This window comes from Exophiala oligosperma (genome assembly GCF_000835515.1).
Source record: "Exophiala oligosperma strain CBS 72588 unplaced genomic scaffold supercont1.9, whole genome shotgun sequence".
Classification (NCBI taxonomy): domain Eukaryota; kingdom Fungi; phylum Ascomycota; class Eurotiomycetes; order Chaetothyriales; family Herpotrichiellaceae; genus Exophiala; species Exophiala oligosperma.
The window spans coordinates 389,963-411,648 of NW_015622826.1; the positions used below are offsets into that span (position 1 = coordinate 389,963).

Sequence of the window (21,686 nt, forward strand, 5' to 3'; positions counted from 1 at the left end):
AAATCGACAGCCTTGTCTAATTGCGTCATTCAGCCTTGTACTTCGTACAGCAGCGAGAATCGTGTCTTGGAAACCTGATTCCGATGGGCCGCATCCGCATCCGCATCCGCAGTCGGAACGGACGAAGCGCGTCCATCTCAAGAGTGGTTTGTGGGAGACCTCCATCTTATTGCTTTCTCTCATTCGGCATACTCAGACACAAATACTCACCTTGGTCTCTTCATCTCACTCGTTCTCACTTATTCCCCTTCTTCCTGTGGTTTCGAATTCGTTTATTCAACGGATGAATTAATATACAAACCATTGCCCGCGCATGCGGGAGACGAGACATGGTCTCCGTCGAATCTACCCTGACTCAGACGGCAATATCTGGAGTAGCCTCAGTGTCAGCGGAGTTGACTTCAGCAGGGTTGGAAACCGCCGCAGCCAATGCTACCTCCTTCTTTGGATCGGCTTCCTCAAAGGACTTCCTTCGTGCCCCGCTACACCTCGCTTCCCACCTCGAGCGATCCTTTATCAATCTCTGGAACACATTCAAGGTAGAGAGTTTGGGTCGACATACCTTCTTCGGACCCGGGGCTGTGAGACAGGCAGCTGACACAGGAGCACAAGTCATGGCCGACGCAGCTGCAAATGCCGGCACAGCGCAGGCCCTGGGTGGAACAGCGCCCGCGGGTTGGGCAGCCTTCTTCGCAGAAGCATTTCAAGCCAGTACATTCAAGAGCTATTGGGGCATGCTACACTACATAACCTCTAGGTGGGCTTTTACGGTCCTTGCCCTGGCCCTCATACTCAACCGGATTGGGGTCTACGGCGCCGCCAGGCAGCGCATTTATCTGGATTGGCCAAAGAGACTGGCCCTTCGAATCGTGCCTATACTACTCTTCATTTCACAAATACATCAACTTCTGCAGGCAATTCGATGCCAGACCTCACCCGACTTCTCGCTCTACCGGCATGGGAATAACAGTATGTACAGTCTGCTGGATTGGTCAAAAGATGGTGGTGCCCTGCATACCGTGAGCTCGGCTGTCTTGTTCGGATCTACAGATGCTAGTGCTTGTGCTGCTGTAGGCCTGAGCAGGCCATCTGCGGATGTGCGCGCACCTCGAGGTTCCTTCTCCCTCCTGTGGCCATCCTTCCTACGTTTGAGCCTGTCTAACATCGTGGAGAGTTTGTCTTGTTCACTGCAACAGATCCCTGCCACGACGGAGGTCGGTATGACTGTGTTCGAACACTCTCTGGCATTTGCAGAAGCAGAGACGGCATTGTCACATACCCTTGGTTTAGGTCCGTTTGGCTCGTCAAAACCCTCCGACGCCAGCTCTTCAAACATGACTACACCCAATTCTCAGCCTACAATACCAGCCTCAGGCACCCTTCTTGCCTTGGCTGATGCCACTGCGTCCCTGACTGGCCCTCACATTCTGGATCGGGTGAATGTGCCAGTAGAAGTTCTACTGGTAACGTTGCTCTCGTGTGGCAACTCTTTGACATCTCATGTGCTTGCTGTTATGGGCAAGCAGCGTCAATGGCGTCTAGTCAACACCGGGATCTGGGGCATGGCTTTTATGTCCTCGTTTGTCTGGGGTCTTTTCAGTACAAGCACGATGGTCAGAGGTGGCGATGATGTCGACGACCGCCCAGTCAGCAGCTTATTACATTTCCCAACGGTGGCTATTGTCGGGTTCCTTCCACACATGGCTATCCTGTTGGGTATCGGCATCTGTTTCATCATCTATCTTGTTGCACTCACTTTCACGGCAGTATCACTGGGGACAAACCCCCGAATTCCACAACCCACCAGTCTCAAAGAGCGATTCAGCATTGCACATGACAATCTCCAAGCAGCTATTCAGACCAGAGGCATCCATATCCGTTGGTATGAGGACTTTTACACGGCCCTCCTTCGGGTCGGTTTCGCGGCTTTGACCGCCGCCTCAGAATCTGTTTTCCTCAACGAAGGCAGAGCCGTTGAAGTACGGCAATTCACTTGGATTGAGGAAGACAGACTGGATGAATTTGAAGGTGCCAGAGATGAGAAGTCGGGAACTTCAATAGGTCAGCAATTTCAGATACTTGAAGAATATGGCCTTCCATCCTCGACCCCTGGAGGTATGGACAAAGGTGGCGTCTGGGAATCTGGGTATTTTAAAGAGCGCAAGTTCGACAGAAAGGAGGGTGAGCTCGAAGCCAAAGACTCTTTTGTTTACCCCACCCCTCGAAACGGTGGAGTTGGCGCCGTACAGCGTACTACTCGATTCTATTTGTTGATGATTTATCTTCGAGGGATTCTCTTCTTGATTGCGGGTTATGTTGGGTTCGGTGCTGGAGTCTTGCTTGATTCTTTTGGGATTACCGGTCGACCTCGTTGGCTCAGGAGATTGGTCGGTCGGTCACTCAAGAAGATGCACGATGAACGCAACAGTAACGGGAGAGGGCGTATGCTCGACTTTTGGTTGATTGCGGAGGATGGAAAGTTGACGGTACCCCTCACGGACGACATCGATATCGAGCCAGAAATGCGTAGACGATTGATGACTGAATTTCCCAGTGACAAAGTTGATGATTTACTCGATTCCAAATTGTATGACTGGTGGAGGTCTGGTGGATGGTTTGGCCTGAAAGACGGGAGCGGTGATTATCAACCGCCCCCTCAGCAGGATGATTTTGATGACACGACGAGTGTTATTTCCACGACTACCGAAGCCACGACTGATCGCAGCGAGATTGGAGATGAAGACGAAGATGGATGGGAATCAGAACCCGATGGTACAAAGACACCGACGCAGACCTCTACTGGACCAACCTGGTCGTTTGCTGGAATTGAAACCAGAGAATCGACCCCTTTCACCGACACGCCATTGGATACCACGAATCTAGCCAGACTTTTAGATCCGCAAGATCGAGAATCACGAGACGAAGCCCGTATTCTAGCAGCTCATTTGAAAAGTGTATCGTCTGAGACTCCTGGTATCATGACACGTTCCCGCTATCAACGGGAAATGGAGCGTGAACGAGCTCGTATTCTTTTGGCTGGGAGGACACCACAAAAGCCATCTGGACACGTTCCGACGATATCCCTTTTCGACAACTCACATGTCTCCGGTCCACGGCCGTTGACCAATGCCGAAGAGGCGGAAGTGCTGGAGTCGCTGATACTGAGTCGACGAAAGGCCAAACTGCCGTCTTTACAATCTCTTCCTACTTTTGACGATGCCGATGATGAGTCACACCGGGCCGGACCAGCTTGCGTGGTATGTCAGACGTCGGGTAGGTCGATCATCGCGTGGCCTTGCCGATGTCTGATAGTATGCGAGGATTGCCGGATCAGCTTGGCATTGAATAACTTCGGAAATTGCGTGACTTGTCGAAGGGCCGTTCAGGGATTTGTGAGGTTGTACGTGCCTTGACGAAGGCCAGAGATGACCTTGGTGGGAGGGATTCTCCTTCACCAATCGATATTGCTTACCTACTTATTTTAGAAAGGTTCTCCTAGTGGCTTGTGTACGAAATAGCAGAGTATGATTAACAATTCAAATCCAATATCCGTCAATGTGTTTGTATATGTTTGTACGTGTCTTATCACAGAAGGGGGAGTTGTCCCTACGAAGTAGAGGGTAGTCGAAAGGACATGTCCATTCTGTTGTTATATCTGTTCTGACTACCATCGTTCATCCTGTTCTTTTTACCCATTTCATTTTTCTTCGAATGTGTTTCTCTCTTCCATTGTAAATACTTCTAGATTTGCCAACCATCAATTCTCCCCCCTCCGTAGTATTCCTCGTCAGTAGTTGTCCTCGTTGATGGGTCATCGTGATCCCGTTCGATTCCTACCAATAAGACCACCCTCACCGTCAAAGGTCAATCAAGTTTTTTTTGGATGGGGGTGGGAGTCTTTATTTGTATGTGTATATATAAAAGTAATATCTCATATGTAGTAATCCATGTCACCGAGTTAACGTTCGAGTGGTGATTTCCCATTCATCTCCCCGACGTCCAAGGCCACCAAGAACCTACTCACCATGTTGTAAGCTCCGCAGGTGATTGTCATTTCTACGATTTCTTGATCGTCAAAACCGGCAGTCTTGAGGGATTCGAAGATGGAGGTTGGGACGTCGATCTGTCTTGTCATGCTGTCCGCATACCTTAGAGCGGCTAGTTGTTTTGGATTTAATACCGAAGAATCAGGACCAGTGTTGTCAGGGTCGGCCAGGTCGATTGATTCTACCACCTTCATCATTTCCGAGGTGAATCCAGGTGCCGATTGTAGAATAGGTGCGTGATGGTGCCATTCGAACCATGCTTTATTGTTCAAAGCCACTCGACATATGATGATTTCTCGAATGTCGGTCGGTAAGATACCTTGAGTACGCACGGCACCTAGGAGGGAATTCCATCCTGTATTTTTGTTTTGTTAAAAACAAACAAAACAGAAAAAAAGTGAGATGATGAATATATATATGGGTTGAAGTGTAGGACAAAAAGAGGAGGACTTTCGAAGTGTAGTGTGATAAAGTATGGAAGAGTCCAAAACTCACCATCTGCCAATTTTGGAGAATGAAAAAGTGCCTTGTCCAAAGGTAAGAGAGAACCTCCTCTTCGTAATTTGATACGTTCATAAATGGCGGCGTCTTCGGGTGAGAGACCTTCGGATGAATCTTGGACGTACGGAATTTTCATTTTTCCTTTCCCCTTTCACGGTGATCTTGGTGAGAGAGTGAGAATGAGGGTGGGAGTTGGAGTGAGAATGAGGGTGGAATAAGAGTGTGGGTGATGGTCTTGATTGAGTTGCTGTTAGATCCTAACCCGGACAAGTCGATATTCTCGGATCTGGAATGGAGGCAGCTAGGTCCTCCGTAGTATTTCAATGTCCCTATCTCCAGTTCGTTGTAGTGTCCCACAAGTTTCATTCAAAAAGTCCCGTATTGTGTGAGAGAGATGACGGGAGGAAGACAAAGGATGTGGTTCCTTTTTTCGGTTATATGATTTCTAGTTCCGAATATTTTACTGCCGTTCATTGCCGACATGACTTGCTGCTTCACGTCTCTCTACTATTAAGAAAATCTACCTGTGCTCCATGTTCTGTATGAGATGGAATTGCGGGGAAATATTCGACTCTAACTCCACCAGGGGGTATTCGGTAAGGGATAGAAAGGTGGAATGGCTAACAGAAAAGTATTGGAGACAGTATGATGATCATCAAGTAGCTGGTCTGTTGAATGACCTCGGGTCAAGAAATCTAGGTGGGTGAATGCATATATTTGCCATTTAACCACGACAAAGATTGCCATCTTACATCCTTGGTATCGTACATATACGAATTATACCTACGTGACAGAGAACCATCAAGTAACACCTCGGACGTGACATTGTCTTGACAAAGTAACAAGACCGAACAATCAACGAAAATGTCAACACCACCACCCTTTCAAATCCCCTCAGGTGCCGTAGCCAATCTATACATCATCGACACGACAGGGACGATCGAGAACCTCGGAGCAGAACATCTGGTCAAGCCGGACTTGTCTTCGTTCGCCGTCTTCCCAACTATACCCAGTTGGTCTTTTCTCATTGAAACCACCACCGCCGCCGCCGCCACCGACTCAGGCTCCCCGAGACGAGTCTTGTTCGACCTGGGTATCCCCAAAGATATACCTGGTCTCCCGCCCAGCGTGTCAGACAGACTTGCCAACTCCGGGTATGTCATTGAAATACCAAAGACGACGGCGGAAGTGTTGAAAGAGAGTGCCTCGTCCTTGGGCCAGAACAGGCCGTTGGAGCTCAAAGATATCGAAGCTGTCGTTTGGAGGTATGTTTCACCTAAGATGATCAGTTCATATAATCCCTCAATTTCTGGTCACTGACCTTTCTCTTGGGGATTCAAAAAACAGTCACTGGCATTGGGATCATCAAGGTGATATACAAGAATTCCCAAACACTACCGACTTGATAGTAGGTCCGGGTTTTGGCAAGGCATTTTTACCTGCATACCCTGAAGGACCAGAGTCACCGATCAGACAAAAAGATCTAGAGTAAGTTGGAGATATCGGGACAGTGGGATATATTGACACGGACTAACACTCATCGTTTCAACTCATCCACACAGAGGTCGACGTTTACGAGAACTCAACTTTAGTGGCACTGACCAAAGCACAAAGATCGGCAAGATCCCAGCCATGGATTACTTTGGGGATGGATCATTTTATCTTCTCGACACGCCGGGACACGCGGTCGGACACTTGGGAGGGCTCGTCCGCACCACAAAGAACCCCGACACTTTTGTATTCTTGGGAGGCGACCTCACGCACCACGGTGGGGAATTGAGACCTTCCGAGTTCCTCTCGCTCGAATCGGCCTCGAAGGACGTTGCTGCTTCTTCTTCTTCTTCTTCGGAAGGAGGTTCCGACCGCCAACAGGTCACGGTACAAAAGACACTAGAGTCACTTCAAACCTCGAGGGGCCGACGTGTCGATCAAGCCTTCTTCGACCCGGTCATCACGGCCGACGAACAGCAAGCACTACAGACGATCGCACGTACACAAGAGGCCGACGCGCAAGAAAATGTTTATTACATCGCCGCTCACGACTTGCCCATCAGGGAGGTTGTGGATTTCTTCCCGAACAAGGCCAACGGTTGGAAGGAGCGAGGGTGGAGAGAAAAGACTCTCTGGACTTTTCTGAGGGATTTCAGGGGTTCGTTCGAGTCCAACAAGGAAGCTTTCAGACAGGCTTATTTGCAATGTCCCGGGTGTTGAGAATGTACTCTCGAGTCTCGAATAAGGAAGCAATCGTTCGTTGTTCCGTACACAGTTGATTTTTAACTGAGAAGATTATTAAGACTACTCTGATATACTCTGTAAGGGCATCTACTCATATGATATATATATATAAATGTCACACCACATTTCATCCACTCATAAAAATCAATGAAAGATTCAATCTCTTCTTTTATATCTATCTACGGAATGCCTGCACATTGGTAGTTGTGTGTGTGTGACTACTTCTCTCTCATCCGTAATTACAAACCTCCGCGGTCACACCTCCGTCCACGACGAGACTCGTACCGGTGATGTAGCTCGCCGCGTCCGAGACGAGGAACAGATTCGCATTGGCGACGTCGTTCGAAGTACCCTGTCGGCCCATGGGGACACCGTTGCCCCGTTTGTCCAGCAAACCCTGATAATCTCCCTGGTTGTACTCCGAGGCCAGCCGGGCCAACATGGGAGTGTGCATCAACCCGGGGATCACGCAGTTGATCCTGATTCCTTTGGTGGCGTACTGGACCGCGGTACATTTGGCAAAGTTGATCAGGGCGGCCTTGGTCGTCGAGTAACCGATGTGCATCTTGCCCAGGTGCCCGAAGGCGGAGATCGACCCGGTCACCGTGACCGCCCCTCCCGATCCCTGACGCTCCATGATGGGGAAGACGTGCTTGCAGACCAAGAACGCCGAGCCGAGGTTGACGTCCAACTGCCATTGCCAGTCCTGTCGTCGGGTACGCATCATCAGTTCAGTGCGGACTCAGGGTACGAGGGTTTCCTCCAAACTACTACTTCGAGGCTGGGGCCGTGGCATGGAACGAGGAGAGAAGGCGGCGGAGACAAAACTTACGTCCTCGCTCATCTCAACCGGTCCTCCGGGTTTGGACGTTCCGACGTTGTTGATGAGAATGTCGATCCTACCGTGTCTGTCCATGGCGGTCTGTACCAGCCGTTCGACTTGATCTGACTTGGTCGCGTTGGCCGTCAGAACGAAAATGTCCGCGTCGGGCGTCTCCTCCAGGACACGGGATTTGGTGCGTTCGGCGTCTTGGATGTTCAGATCGCACCCTACGATCTTGACCCCGTTGCGGGCCAGGAACCGTGCCGTCGACGCACCGTTGCCCCAGATTTCGGAATCTTTGGCCTGAGGTACTTGTCCGATTCCGGTGATCAAGGCGACCTTGCCCTTCAGGTCGGGATAGATGGGCGAGTACGTCGATGGTGGTGCCATATCGAGTGTTTGTCTTGATGGTTTGGACGTGGTGAGCAGAGGATCCCAAATCCCGGAGACTGGAATTTGTATACGGAGTACTCGACTACATGACCAAAAGGTCGATTGTCATGAGTACTTCCCGACAGGCATTTTAGAGAAAGCGGAGTTGGTTTGGGGAACGAGTTGTTTCCACAACCCACCACTTGGAGATTGGGAGGTAGCCGAGGATATCCTCACATACATGCGAGTACCGTCCAAGTCCAACGGAGTCTCAAATGTAACCAACAATGGCGGAAGACGTGTGACACTTTGCCGGTGTCGATCGTTGAAGAATATTAGGTCAAGTTCACCGCAGGCTACGGAGAACGTGCTAGTCGGAACAGAACTCGAAAGGTATATCATTCACGCACACGGTAGTAGTACAGGGGGAAAGACTGAAAGAAAACCCCAATCATTACTTGCTTTTGGCTCCTTTCCAGTTGCAAATGTCGCAAATGTCGCAAATGTCAACGTCCCACATTATAGTACACATAGGTCGACAAAACAATTGCCATTGCGTTTTCAAGACCTAGGTGTCACCGGGTTGTACAAGAAGAGTGGTCCGTACACCTTCCTCCGCAGCGACAGGCTGACGTTACCGCTGGGAACCTTTTCCATTTTTAGCATTTCTGCATGCGTGTCCGCATAACCAAGTAACAGGTCATTCATATTTGACGGTTCGTCATGACCGAGAAAATGAGGATATCGCCTGGAAACATTCTGGCGTGAACGTGGAGAGTTTGGATTGGTAGGAGTATTGCCACTGACATGTTGCGTTCCTTCCTCCAACTCGAAGACGGACTCGAGCATCTCAATGGATCGGTCGAATAGGGGTGAATATTCATGTCGAATGGGAATAAGGAGGGCTATCCTCCACAGTATTTGAAGCAGCTGCTTCTTACGCCACTCGATAATGTAATAGTGGACTGAGCGAATTTCATCGAGGTCCACCAACGAGACGTACACCCGGTAGTACATGATTTGTGCTGCATAAGTCTCTTCCCGTAGATTTCGAGCAATCGCATCGTCAAAATTGTCCAGGAGTAACATGATCAGGTCGAGAATGTGTCGGCTCAAGTCATCTTTGTAGGCCAGGGACAGCTTTTTGAGTCTATCGCGCGCCAAACGGAATGGCCCATCGGGAAGTGCGGTTCTTTCCTTGACCTGATATTCCTGCACGACGGTATTAAAGATTGGACGGCTTAGTGTTGGCGCACGAGCAGCGATGTCGCAGTATATGATCATTTGTTGGACGGACAACGGCAGATCACCAAAGGAATGGCCAAAATGGCCAAGTAGTGCCTTGAGACCTTTGAGGTGAGCCTGCGCAGCCTCGTGATCGGCTTGGAACAGTGAACACATCATCAAGAATGCCAAACCACTCGAGATGGGAGAAATTTGTATTCTGGATGGAGTCTGGAGAGATCGGCGGACAAGGTGTAGAGCACGGCCTGTGAGATTGTGCACAGTGGGATCTTTCTCCGATGTCAGATTCAGAGTCGTCATCAGGGTGGCATTATACGCCAGCAGAGGCAAAAGCAGAAGTTCGTCGTTCAAGTCTACGTCGGTCTGATGCGTGGGTGTCCAGTCCTGGTAGAAACGTAGAAGTGTAAAGGAGTTTGGGTGTTTCGAGAGTGTAGATGTGCGGAATGGATCGATGGCATCGGCACCTCGCAGAGGGACTGGCTTAGGCGATTGGTGTTCATTGCATATTGCGTAGAAGTGTTCGGACGTCATTTCGAAGGCCACCATGGTAAAATCATTTCGCCCTGATGCTCCATCTTGAGAAGTCGTCTTGTTCGCGTCTTCATCATCTGGAGAAAATTTTCTGAGGGTTTGGATACCCTTCTGCTTCGCTCCGCCTTTGGGAACTTTGTTCGTTGCAGCAGAGAATACAATTTGACGATCCTTTTGCTTCTTGATACCTCTATCGTTTTGCCCCTTTGGGCAGGGTTCAGGTCCGAACGTGCCGTGACGATTGCCAAGTCTCAACACTGTCCCCGCCTCCCAGGGTTTTTGTTGTTGCGGTGAGCATTTTGACGTTTTGAACAACTGCTCTCTCTGCTCTGGCGTGGCTCGGTTGCGGTAGTATTTACCGATATGAGAGCGGATGGTTGATATGGCGTGCCCTGATGTTGCCTGACTAGGGTGACTTATGTTGACCCACGCACGTGCCCCGTCTTCTTCTGGCTTCATGCTAGCTTGGTTACTGACATTGAGCTTTCACAGTTGCACAGCATTATGCATGTGCTTGTTTGGCCAGTATGTCTTGACGTGCGAGTGGCAGGCGTTGAAGATCGTGGTTCATGGAAAGTGAGTACCCGCGGAGCCTCGTCTCATGTAGTCCAAGGCGCTCATGGACCGAAGCTTCGATCGTGGCGGATTTAAGGCCACCCAGCAGGAGGCGAATTTGTTGTCAGCATCTCGAGACAAAAAGGATGATCGCATGGATTACACTGATATGTACTCCGGAGTACAAGGACCCCTAACGCAGAGAAAAAGGGCATATTGAGGGTTATGATTCTCCGGGATGTAATACGGCGGAGTTTTTGAACCACTCTCACCACTCCTTTCTCACTCACTCACACACATGCTCCTCCTCGCCTCTCTGTGTTCAACAACTGCAGCATGATCGAATAAGCAGAATACTTGATACCTCTGGTCGGTTAAATCAAGGTGCTGTATAATGTCTCTGCATTCTATGGTGCCAATGCCATACTGAACATCTTCGTATGTACGGGATCCCACCGGTCAACTTCTCCGCCATCGGAGTTTTGGCCGAGCATTCAACCCCACGCCCGGGCATCGGCAATTGATACTGTCGATATGTGTGGATGGAAGAAAGTAGCTTCTACTCCAAGAAGATATATGATGTGAATTGAATTATTGCTTCTCTAGGGACAACAACAATATTCGAAACACCCAACACACATACATCAAATCTCCGAGTCAAATTCTCCTTCCTGTGACTCTGGTGTGCATATAACATATACGTATACACCTGGCGGGACTGCTTTGACGTGTGCTGGTTCACTGACGCAATACATTTGTTATCTTGTCGGTCAATTGCCGATCTTCTTTGATATCGTTCAACGGGACATCACAGCAGGCATCATGAAGCTCCTCTACCCCAATTCGATCTCAATCGACGTCAAGAGCCTCGAGGGTTTCAGCGTGTCCCTCCACCAATATGACACCAGGTCTGACATTCCAGAGGAGCACACCGACGCCGAGATGCTGGTGACGTGGTCGAACCCGGTGTCACAGCTGAAGGTGGAAGCCAAACGTCTCAAGAATCTCCGTTGGATTCAATCTCTGGCTGCCGGGCCCAACGACGTCCTCAGTGCCGGGTTTGACGCCTCCAAAGTGACCATCTGCACCGGTTCGGGTCTCCACGACCACACCGTCGCCGAACACACACTCGGTCTTTTGCTCAACGCGGCCCGTCGATTCTTCGAAATGCGCGACTTCCAACTCGAGGGCAAGTGGCCGGGGCACCTCGGCGGTCCGCAACCGGATCGCCCCAGCGGGAAATTCACCACGTTGCAAGACGCCAACATTCTCCTGTGGGGCTTTGGCAACATCGCAAAGACGCTGACGCCCTGGCTCACCGCGCTCGGTGCCAACGTCAAGGGCCTCGCCCGCCACTCCGGGGTGCGTCAGGGAACCGAGGTGTACAGCGAGGACAAGTTGAGCGAACTCCTCCCCAACACGGACGCTCTGGTCATGATACTCCCCGGTGACGAGTCGACCAAGAACGCACTCAACGCGGAGCGCTTGAAGCTCCTGCCGAAACACGCGTGGATCGTCAACGTGGGTCGAGGAACGTCGATCGACGACAAGGCCTTGGTGTCGGCGCTGGAAAAGGGCGAGATCGGTGGCGCCGCGCTCGACGTCTTCGTCACGGAACCCCTACCGGGAGATTCGCCGTACTGGAAGACACCCAACACCATCGTCAGTCCTCACGCGGCGGGAGGGAGACCCCAGAATCCAGAGACTTTGATCGCTTATAATCTGAGACGATTCCTGGCTGGACAACAATTGAAGAATGTTATTTAAGTCTTGCCATCTTCATTGAAGAAATAGTATACTGAGATTTATAAAAACTCACAATTGGAATTACAACATGCTAGAAGGACAGAAAATTATTTCTGCGCATACTAGTAAGAATTGAAAACGACGTAGATGGTGATCGTTTTGAGATAGGATGTTATTGTACATCAATTGCGAGTGTGACAAGTGAACATTTTGTACAAAAGCCATGAAACTAGAATCCTCCTGTCTTTCAGACTATACAGGTGCTGAAAAAACATTACATTGGGCGCATGATGGTCCGGTCCTCAGCTTACGACGAGGTGAGCCACGGGCACTTGCAGCGATACTCCCATGCATTTACCAGCAGCAAATAGCACCAGAAATGGTGTCAACAGCATAAGTGCAGAGTACGCAGTGACTTAATAAGCCGAGCCTCTTCTCTCAACCTTGTCCACAATGTCCTTCTCCAAAACACCGTCCTTGGCAGCGTGGCTTGCGAATGTCTTGGTGGGCTTCCACTTGGAAGAGGTTCGAGGGGTCGTCTCTTCGAACATCTTGTCGACTTGTTCAAGAGTAAGACCCTTGGTCTCGGGGACGAAGAAATAAGTGTACACAAATGCCGCGGTACATAGACCTCCCCAAATGAAAAAGACCGAAGACTTGAGGTTTCCATGTTGCTCGCCGACCATGTACGGGGTGATGACGGCAATGATCTATGCATCGGATATTAGCATTGTAGGAGATGGTTTCCCATTCAACAGTCCAAAACTTACAGTGTTCCAGAGCCAGTTGGAAGCCGTTGACAAGGCCACACCGCGAGAACGAATTGGCAGTGGGAAGATCTCTCCAATGACAATCCATGCGCCGGGGCCCCAAGTCGAAGCGAAGAAGAAAATGAAAATTGCAATGAATGCAATCTGGGCGTTTACTGCCGAGATGTTGTTGGCGAGGCTGACATCGGGATCGCTGGGATCGGGATGAGTGTGGTTGAAGCCGACGGTGACACCGATAATGGCGACCAAGAACTGGCAGATCAACATGCCGAGAGCACCCCAGAAGAGAATCGTACGACGGCCGAATCGCTCGACTGTCCAGAACGACAAGGGCGTGGAGCAAACGTTGACCAGGGTGAAAATGAGCGAGATAAGAAAAGTGTTGTCAATGGCTCCAGTCGACTGCAAGAAAGGGGTGGAATAATAGAAGATGAAGTTAACACCAGTCCTACAGTTTTGGTCAGCTCGAAGCTTCCAGATGATTTCGTTAAGAAGTAGTAATCTTACCATTGTTGCATCATTTGTAAGGAAGTACCCAGAATGGTTCGACGCAAGTTGGACTTGGCTTCCCAAAGGCTTCCTCTGAAACAGTTGTACCAGCTCGAGATCCAGCCACTGTCTGGGATGATGTTGCGCTCGTACTCCTCGTTGGCCACGATTTCTGACAGTTCAACTTGAATGTACTCAGAGTCTCGTGGTTGACCACGGAGTTTAGACAATGAGATCGTAGCATCTTCGAGACGCCCCTTCTTTACGAAGAACCGAGGAGAGTCAGGCAAAGTCATCAATCCACCCGCCAAGATGATAGCCCAGGCGAATTGAATTGCGATTGGAATTCTGTAAGATCCAGTGTCGCTACGATTTTCAGTAGCATAGACCACGATGGATGCAAGCATAATACCGATAGTAATGCAGAACTGATAGCCGGCGACAAGGGCTCCTCGAACTTTGCGAGGACACTGTTCCAATCGTTAGGACAGCCTCACAAGAAGTCAAGAATGATCTTACAATCTCACTCATGTAAAGGATAACAATGGCGCTTTCGAAGCCGACACCAATACCAGCGACCAACCGACCTGTGACAATGGCTGCTAGGGCGTCACCAGCACCAGTAATCATCTGGATAATAACACCGATGAGGTAGATGAAGCATCCAAGAATGACAGTCCATTTCCTTCCAATAATATCCGCGAGATCACCGGCAATGAGGGCACCAAAGAATGTGCCCGCTGAAAGGATCGATACAATAAGGGATTGGTGTGATGAGCTCAATGCAGTAGCGTCAGGGCCTTCGACCTTGTGGATGAATAGTTTGGAGCCGTTCACTCCATTAATGTAACCACTGTCGTAGCCAAAGAAGATGCCACCGAACGAGGCAAAAGCACACATGAGGTATGCCTTCCAGGTAACTGGAGCTTCGATGCGGTTGACATCGTCAGTGACACTGAGCCTGATCGAATTTTGTCGAGACATGGCGGAAGATACTGTGGGCCGGAGAAGTGGTGAAAAGAAAGATCATCAGAAAACGTGTCGCACAAGGAGTCACGCGAGATATATAGATTTCCTGAACCGCACATGGGGAGGTATCAGGGATGACATCTGGAGATCAGGTCACCCGTATTGTTGATCGTGGGTTACATGTAGCGAAGAGCCAGTGCCCATGGTGCTCGCAGCGGGGACGAATCGACAGGGCTCGGGTCTGCCTGCTCCAGGTTGGCAGTTGTGTAACTGTCACGAGGCTTTTTGGAAGATTTTGAAATTTCTGAACCGAGTATAACGCCGTCGAAGCCGGATGGATGACGGTGATGGCTGGCGAATCCAGATTTCCTCCGCGCTCATCGACCAGCATGCAACGTTGATCTTGCCGACTGTAACACTGATGATTGGCGTGGATCTTGAATAGTGATATTGCAACGCCATGGCAGTCTTGTCATTGTCTTGGAAGGACGCCCAAGACCGAGTCCAAGACTGTGCTAAGACCCAGAACCCCACAGACTACTGTTGATTCTTGACTTGTCCAGACGGTAGTCCAAAAGTCCGTCTGGTGTTGACGAAATTGTTTCATTGAGAATCGAAACATTCTGAAGAACGTGATACCTCGCCTGAATCATGTTAGGACGTCTGATATATCGGCAAGGCTGAAAGTTTTCGTGGTAGTATCAAGTTGTGTGTGCTGACCGATGATGTTGAGGCTTCATGGTGGGGACGATTTGCCGAGACGACCATTTGCTTGGCTGATGGTATGTTGTGCGGAGTTGATGCCCGAGATAGAAAAGTCATATCTCTCCATGATACAATGGATGAGGAGATCCAAGACCTTCTCGAAGGTTTCTAGGGTCGAATGTGGACGCCACAGCAGTGATGAGTTGAAGAAGCTCAAGCGGTGGATGTAACTCAAGCTGTCACTCTATGCCTGAGTCTTCTCAAGGGCCAAAGAGAAAAGTTTGACGAAGGTGTGGCTGTGTCGATCTTGGCCGTCACCATCTGCAAAGAGCGACGACATACAAGTTCGAGGAGGAAGTAGATATCTCAGTACAAACAATGTACTCCGTACAAAGTATGATATAGGCTCTCGCGACAGGTCGAATGAGACACGATGCAAATTTGTCTGACCAAAGCTTTCTGCGCATCTAGAGGGTGAATTTCCCGCTGATATTTCGTCAGACGTGGTGCTTTCTCGACTGGAGGAGGTAAGCCTGCACTTCTTTTACATTTGACTGGCCGTATATGTTAAAAACCACTTTTGTTACGGCGAAGTAGAAAATAGTCAAACGCAGCACTCTAGGCTGCCCTCAAAGACGAAACCTGATGACAGTCAGTATGATAACAACGTCCTCCTTGCTTCCCTTCGCATAGATTGCCGGAGCATGGTTATTTTCAATTTACAAATATTTCCGTCAAAGCACGCAAATGTCTCTTGTCACAAATCACCACAAACGCTCGGCTTGCGACCGATGCAAAGGCCAAAAGCTTCGTTGTGTACGAGTAGCGACAACATCTAGCAACGATGCATGCGCCAGATGCCTTCGTGCAGGTGCGACATGTGTTACTAGCCAGGCTCGACCGATTGGTCGTCCTCGGGCTCTAGAATCTGAGGAGTGTTCCTACTCATCTTCAGCGATGGAAAGCCAAGACGAAATCACGGTCGAGACCCCAGAACAGCCGCTCGATGCCAGCTACGGGTCCTTCGCGCTCCCCGATTGCAACTTCGATGAGACATGGGCAACATTCTTTGCTGGCAGTGATATTGATGCTCAACTCGTTGCTGAGAATGAGTGTGTGACTTCACCTATCGAGGTATCGCTGTCACAGCAAGACGCTCCAAACACCTTCCTGAACGCGAGTAACCAACCTTTTCTTCATCACGATTTCAAGGCAAATACAACGATCCGACTCTCCCAATTGAATGAGAGCCTTGCAAGGCAGATTTTACTACTGCAATCTTTATCTTGGAACCCAACTTCCGATGTGCATGCCTGTGTAGAGGTGGTAAATGTAGCCGAAAAGAATCCCATGGTTCAGGCTTTACAAAGCGCAACAGAATTTACAAATGTCGTGGAAGACCTTATCTCTAGCATGAAACCCAAAACACCTACCACAGCGACGGATGGCGCCTCTTCCGCAGATATGATGGAGCCTAAGCAGGCAAGATCTTCTGTCCTGGCAGCTCAGGGATCTACCAGTTCTTCCATCGACGCTCGCCATGCTGCCGGCACTCCAGTTACTCTGCTGCTAATTTCGAGCTACCTCCAAATTGTTGAGCTCTTCAGCTGTATGTTCGATTTCGCCACTCGGGCTTTGAGAAGCTCACCAACTATGACGAGTCTGTTGCAATTCTCTCCAGACCTTCGCATCTCCGGACTTCCTCCCATGAAGGCCCAATTATACATGAAGATCATGATCCAGATGGCTGAGCACTATCTGCACCGTATTCAAGGCCTTTTGTGTCTCCCACAAGAGATGCTACTTTCTTCTAAAGCAAGCGCAGGACTGGGGCTATTTGACACAGTGGATTTGTTCAGCACACTCAACTTGGATATTCCAGAACAAAGCAGCCTCTCACTAAGAGATAACCTAGAAACGCTGAAGAAGCTTCTTCCTGGCTAAGTACATGTATGAAACTAAAGCTGTCCGATGACGCAAACATTGTCAATTTCAGTCCCTTTATGAAGGAGATATCACAAAGAATGTCTCGGGTGGTCACAACTCGAATCCTCCTCTAAGTGAAAATCAAGCGCTGTCGTGGTCATTGTGATCCTCCTCAGTCTGTTTGGTCTCTGGATTCTCCATACCATATTCGGTCTCGAGGTCGTTGCGGAGTGGTACCTGCTTCTCAAAAGCAACCATGAGAAACCCAATGGCAGCAAAGGCGATTCCTACCTCCCATCCGCGACGGAGACTCTCATTCAGAGTCCACGCAAACTGATGACGATCATTCTGGGATAAGGCGTCTACGAATGCCTTTGTAGCGTGTTCGTATGCATGACCATTTGTCACTTGATCTCTCAACGCCTTGGAAGTGATATGTGTCTTGGCCAAGGCGTCAAAACGGTTGTTGAATACTGTACCAGCAATGGCAGTTCCCCATGTCATACCGAAACATCGCATGAAAGACCATGCTGCGGTTGCTTGTGCGACGTCTGCTTCTGCTAGAGGTGCAAGTACTGCAGGCAGGAGGCTTGCAAGAATGAGGCCAGCTCCGGCCGAAACAATCATTTGGTAACCAACCCACGCACCAGTGCTGGACTTCTCGTCAAGAAGGATGAGCAAGCCTATCCCTACTACCATTGCGGCGAACGCCACAAAGTGCATCTGTTTGTAGCGACCAAACTTGGTCAAAAGGCCGCCCCCAAGAGCTCCGAAAGGAATGAGGGTCAGGATCGTGGGCAGAAGTTGGACACCCGAACGCTGCGCAGTCGAACCGCGAACTCCCTGGAAGTATACTGGCAAGAAATAGAGGACCCACAATGTGATGAGTCCGTGCATGAATGTGAGTCCGTATACGGTCGCAGTCGTACGGTTGGACAATAGGTGTAATGGCACCGTTGGGTTTGGACAAAATTTTGGCGAACCCTGGAGAAGCAGGAATGCTCCCATGCCAACGAATCCGACAATTAGAGGTACAAGGATGCGGTATGAAGACCAGGGGTAGACAGCCCCAGCCCACGAAAGTGCAATCAAGATCGAGGTCGCTGCTCCAATAAAAACAAAGTTGCCTGTCCAATCCACGCGCGACAATTTGGATGCGAGAGTCTTCTTCTTGTCCCATTTGACCTGGAGAAACAGTATCAGGAAAACAAAAGCGAAGCCCCCGACGGGCAGATTGAGCCAGAAAACCCATCGCCATGTGGTGTTGGTAACGATCAGACCGCCAAAGAAAGGTCCCAAAGCTGTACCGAGAGCGACCAGGCCAAATAGAACAGCAAAGTAATTCCCACGTTGCCTGAGAGGAACCAAATCGGCAATGACAACTTCGATAAGCAGACCGATCCCTGCTCCCCCGATACCTTGGATGATGCGACCGGCGACTAACATGGTCATGTTGCTCGCGCCGCCACATATTCCGCTTCCGAGGACAAAGGTAGCAACGGAGAAAATCAACGGCCATCGTCGCCCAAAGAGATTTGCAAGTTGTCCATAGAGGGGTTGCAAGGAGGTTCTACAAGTTGGTTCGAGTCAGTTCAACGCAATACAACACAGACGAGATGAGTGACTGACAGTGTCAATAGGTATCCATCAATAGCCCAGATGTACAAATCACCACCACCCAGATCTTCCACGATAGATGGTAATGCAGTGGAGGTGATGGTGGCGTCCAGTGCAGTGAGGAGGCCAGTAAATCCCAATGCAATGAGAATCGCCCAGAATCGTGGGCTCTTCAAGTTTGCTTGTGTGACTGGTTTTACCAACGTCTTGTCCAAGCTCTTTCTCTTTTCTACCTCGTGCTCCTTTTCCGTTTCGGCCATGTTTGCCTTGGTGTTACTAGCAAGTTCCGACTCTTGTAGAGTCGGTGGCTCTGCGATATGTTCCGTCTTCGACATCGCGGTCGTCTTATATCGCTCGATTTCGTGGGCGCCAAGACTCTGTGTCGTTCGAAAGGAAGTCCGATGGATGGTGATCCGCTCAAAATTGGTCAGGATAACGAGACATTCTTATCGATGGCTAGAAAGAAGAGGTTTTGTTGATTTACCGCGCACTCGGTGACTTTCGGTAACTTCATCTCATGTTTTTGCGGCGCCTCCTTTTCCGCATTCGGTAACTTTTATTTACGGCGACAAATCTCGACAACCATCAGAATTCTCTGCACTGTAACTACTGACCAGTTTAGTGAAGACCGTTCGAAGATTTTGCCCTGTTCCCGGCGAAGATAGCGATATGTTGGTATGAGGTCTTGTACCCATCGGACCAAAATTATTCCGCTCCGAAGGTATATTGAACAATGCCTCCCAGCGATGAAGACACAAAGCAATATAACAGACATCTATGTGCAAGGCGACACTGCCAGCAACTCATCAGATGGGTATGAGTGACTGGGCTACACTTTACGCTTCGGACCTCATGGTCTCATCTCTAACACAGAACCCCAGTCCTGCCCTCACACCTTCTGCACCTCGGTGCCATCCTCGTTGTCATCGAGTTCTTGAATCTTCTGGCTTTCCATGACAGCATCCAGGTTCTTAGCAGTAAATTTCCATGCCGGTGTTCTCTTCTCGAAAAGCACATCCAATTCTTCATACGTCAAGTTCCTGGTTTCTGGAAGTCTGAAGACAGCCCACGTGAAGACGAGCACGGCCACTCCGAACCATATAAACGCTGTCTTGCCCTTCAACCCTGCCTCAGTGGGGTTGATGAGATATGGTTCAATCGCATTATCAACGATGTTCGCCACATTGTACGCGTTCCTAGCAATGGAGATTGTCTGGGCGCGAAGTCTTGTCGCTGATATCTCGGCTGCCACCGTAAACGACTCTGGACCCAAGCAGGACGAATATATCCCGAGCCATAGGATGGCAAACGCAGCTTGAGCCCAACGACCTTGAGGGGTGTAGGAAAGACAGCCGATGATGAGCAGATCAATGACCAGCAGACCAATACCGGTGGTGAGAATCTTCCTGCGTCCAAAGTATGTCATCAGGATCCATGAGACACACGTTCCAACAAATGCCACTCCCATGCCGCCAAAGTTCAGCTTGTATGATTCAGCAGGTTTTAACCCTGCTTGGGTGAAGAAATATGTTGGCTGGTAAGAGAATGCCTCGCCACAGAGTGTCTGAGCGGACAGGATCATGCATGCAACCTCCGTTCGTCTCAGGTTGGTGCCCCTGAAGCAGTCCTTGTAGCTAGATTCGGCCTGTACGGCCTTTTCGAAGTTGTTGGTGTGGACCATCATTGCCAGCATGGACTGAATCTTTTCAGGAGGCATATTTGACGTGAGACGTTGGAGGGATCGCTCGGCATCTCCCAGCCGATGTTTTCTCACAAGCCACCATGGTGAGTCCGGTGCCGCCCATGCGAGAATGAACAGGGGAAGAGGCCACGACAACTGTACCAGGAATGGAATACGATATGACCATTTTGTGGTATTATTGACTAGACCTTGGAGAATACCTGCTGCGATGAGTTGACCCTACAACAACATGGTCAGTTACAAATGACTCCGTGGCCGGGGTATGAACAAATATAAAACATACGAGGACCCAACAGATATTCACAAACGACAACAAGTATCCTCGCAGCGCGAGAGGACAGACTTCTGACGCGTATGCAGATCCCATGATGGAGAAGATGCCCCACGGGATACCGACCAGGACTTGTCCGACGCAGAGAACCTGGATCGAAGGAGCGAATGCGGTGATGAAGATGAGACCTGACATGACCACCAGCCCGACCATGATTACGATGCGATGACCAAACCTCTCGGTCATGTAGCCGTTGATTCTGTATACGGTCGTCAAATTTTAGCGGACTTGAGAGATGACTTTGCGAGGCCACGACATATCGCGGTGTGCTCTCTGGCAAGCAAAATAAAACTCACATCAAACCGATAATTGCACCACAGCTCGCAGCATTGCCTAACCCAGCTTGCCAGGCACCAGAGACAACATACTGATCCAAGTCAGGATAGTACGTGCCATACTTTTCCTTGAATGAAGGGTAAGCAAACAGGTTGCCAATGAGGATCGTATCGTATCCTTCCATGACAATGGTCAAGGAGATGGCAATGGCCCAGAAGACGGCTTTGGGGTATCTTTTGCACGCTTCTCGGAAGGTCAGGGAATGCTCATCATCCGTTGCAACAGCTGCAGCCGAGTCGATGATGCCATTGTCTTCCAGATGGGAGATGTTGAGTTTCTCTGGTCCAGACATGTTTGAAGCACGATCAAGGGCAATGTGGTGTTACACTTTGTAAGTGATCCCCTACTTCGTGTGAGTGTATCACGGGAAGATTGAAGAAGTCGCTCTTTTGCATCGACAAGCCGATTCCTATTGAGAATGAAACTTCTCTGGTTTCCAACTATCCACCCTGCGGCAGCACGAAAAGGTCCAAAGCCAAGCTCGGTTGATCCTGGGACACGCAACGAGAAACTCAGGTTAGCTCGGCACCTCGCGAGAGGAGTTGAAGATTGAAGCTGCGGAGATGGCGTTGGCTACCAGTGTATTCGGTAGGATGTAATACTACAGACTGGAGACTACTTACCATCAGGAATGATTCCCCTTCTTCCTGGTATTCGCGCGGTTGTCCGTCATCAACTGGTGGAAAACGTGTACAAAGCGTCGATCATAGAAGGGGTTTGCGCACTCGTACCTAATCATCTGATCCTCGAGACACAGGGTGGTCAACTTAGGGATACATAGCCCATA

At 49.8% G+C, this 21,686-nt stretch overlaps 8 protein-coding genes across 8 annotated transcripts; 3 read left to right on the forward strand and 5 right to left on the reverse strand.

Moving 5' to 3' along the window:
* Window positions 1-150: 150 nt before the first annotated feature.
* PV06_08745 (uncharacterized protein) lies at window positions 151-3,530 on the forward strand. The gene has a single exon (XM_016410118.1). It carries the CDS (start codon window positions 330-332, stop codon window positions 3,411-3,413), a length of 3,084 nt encoding a protein of 1,027 aa, XP_016259140.1. The 5' UTR covers window positions 151-329; the 3' UTR covers window positions 3,414-3,530.
* Window positions 3,531-3,907: 377 nt separating this feature from the next.
* PV06_08746 (uncharacterized protein) lies at window positions 3,908-4,683 on the reverse strand (the record flags this gene model as incomplete). The annotated part of the gene is made up of 2 exons (XM_016410119.1): window positions 3,908-4,401; window positions 4,542-4,683. 2 exons carry the CDS (start codon window positions 4,681-4,683, stop codon window positions 3,959-3,961), a joined length of 585 nt encoding a protein of 194 aa, XP_016259141.1. The 3' UTR covers window positions 3,908-3,958.
* Window positions 4,684-6,972: 2,289 nt separating this feature from the next.
* PV06_08747 (uncharacterized protein) lies at window positions 6,973-8,339 on the reverse strand. Its single transcript, XM_016410120.1, has one exon. The coding sequence runs from the start codon at window positions 7,507-7,509 to the stop codon at window positions 7,012-7,014; it is 498 nt and encodes a 165-aa protein (XP_016259142.1). The 5' UTR covers window positions 7,510-8,339; the 3' UTR covers window positions 6,973-7,011.
* PV06_08748 (uncharacterized protein) lies at window positions 8,318-10,416 on the reverse strand. Its single transcript, XM_016410121.1, has one exon. It carries the CDS (start codon window positions 10,210-10,212, stop codon window positions 8,539-8,541), a length of 1,674 nt encoding a protein of 557 aa, XP_016259143.1. The 5' UTR covers window positions 10,213-10,416; the 3' UTR covers window positions 8,318-8,538.
* A 489-nt stretch (window positions 10,417-10,905) lies between these two features.
* PV06_08749 (uncharacterized protein) lies at window positions 10,906-12,155 on the forward strand. Its single transcript, XM_016410122.1, has one exon. The coding sequence runs from the start codon at window positions 11,131-11,133 to the stop codon at window positions 12,073-12,075; it is 945 nt and encodes a 314-aa protein (XP_016259144.1). The 5' UTR covers window positions 10,906-11,130; the 3' UTR covers window positions 12,076-12,155.
* Window positions 12,156-12,469: 314 nt separating this feature from the next.
* On the reverse strand, window positions 12,470-14,297 carry PV06_08750 (uncharacterized protein; the record flags this gene model as incomplete). Its single annotated transcript, XM_016410123.1, has 4 exons — window positions 12,470-12,764; window positions 12,825-13,272; window positions 13,332-13,783; window positions 13,833-14,297. 4 exons carry the CDS (start codon window positions 14,295-14,297, stop codon window positions 12,471-12,473), a joined length of 1,659 nt encoding a protein of 552 aa, XP_016259145.1. The 3' UTR covers window position 12,470.
* A 1,581-nt stretch (window positions 14,298-15,878) lies between these two features.
* PV06_08751 (uncharacterized protein) lies at window positions 15,879-17,042 on the forward strand. Its single transcript, XM_016410124.1, has one exon. The coding sequence runs from the start codon at window positions 15,945-15,947 to the stop codon at window positions 16,929-16,931; it is 987 nt and encodes a 328-aa protein (XP_016259146.1). The 5' UTR covers window positions 15,879-15,944; the 3' UTR covers window positions 16,932-17,042.
* Window positions 16,924-18,865, reverse strand: PV06_08752 (uncharacterized protein; the record flags this gene model as incomplete). The annotated part of the gene is made up of 2 exons (XM_016410125.1): window positions 16,924-18,483; window positions 18,543-18,865. 2 exons carry the CDS (start codon window positions 18,863-18,865, stop codon window positions 17,055-17,057), a joined length of 1,752 nt encoding a protein of 583 aa, XP_016259147.1. The 3' UTR covers window positions 16,924-17,054.
* Window positions 18,866-21,686: the final 2,821 nt, after the last annotated feature.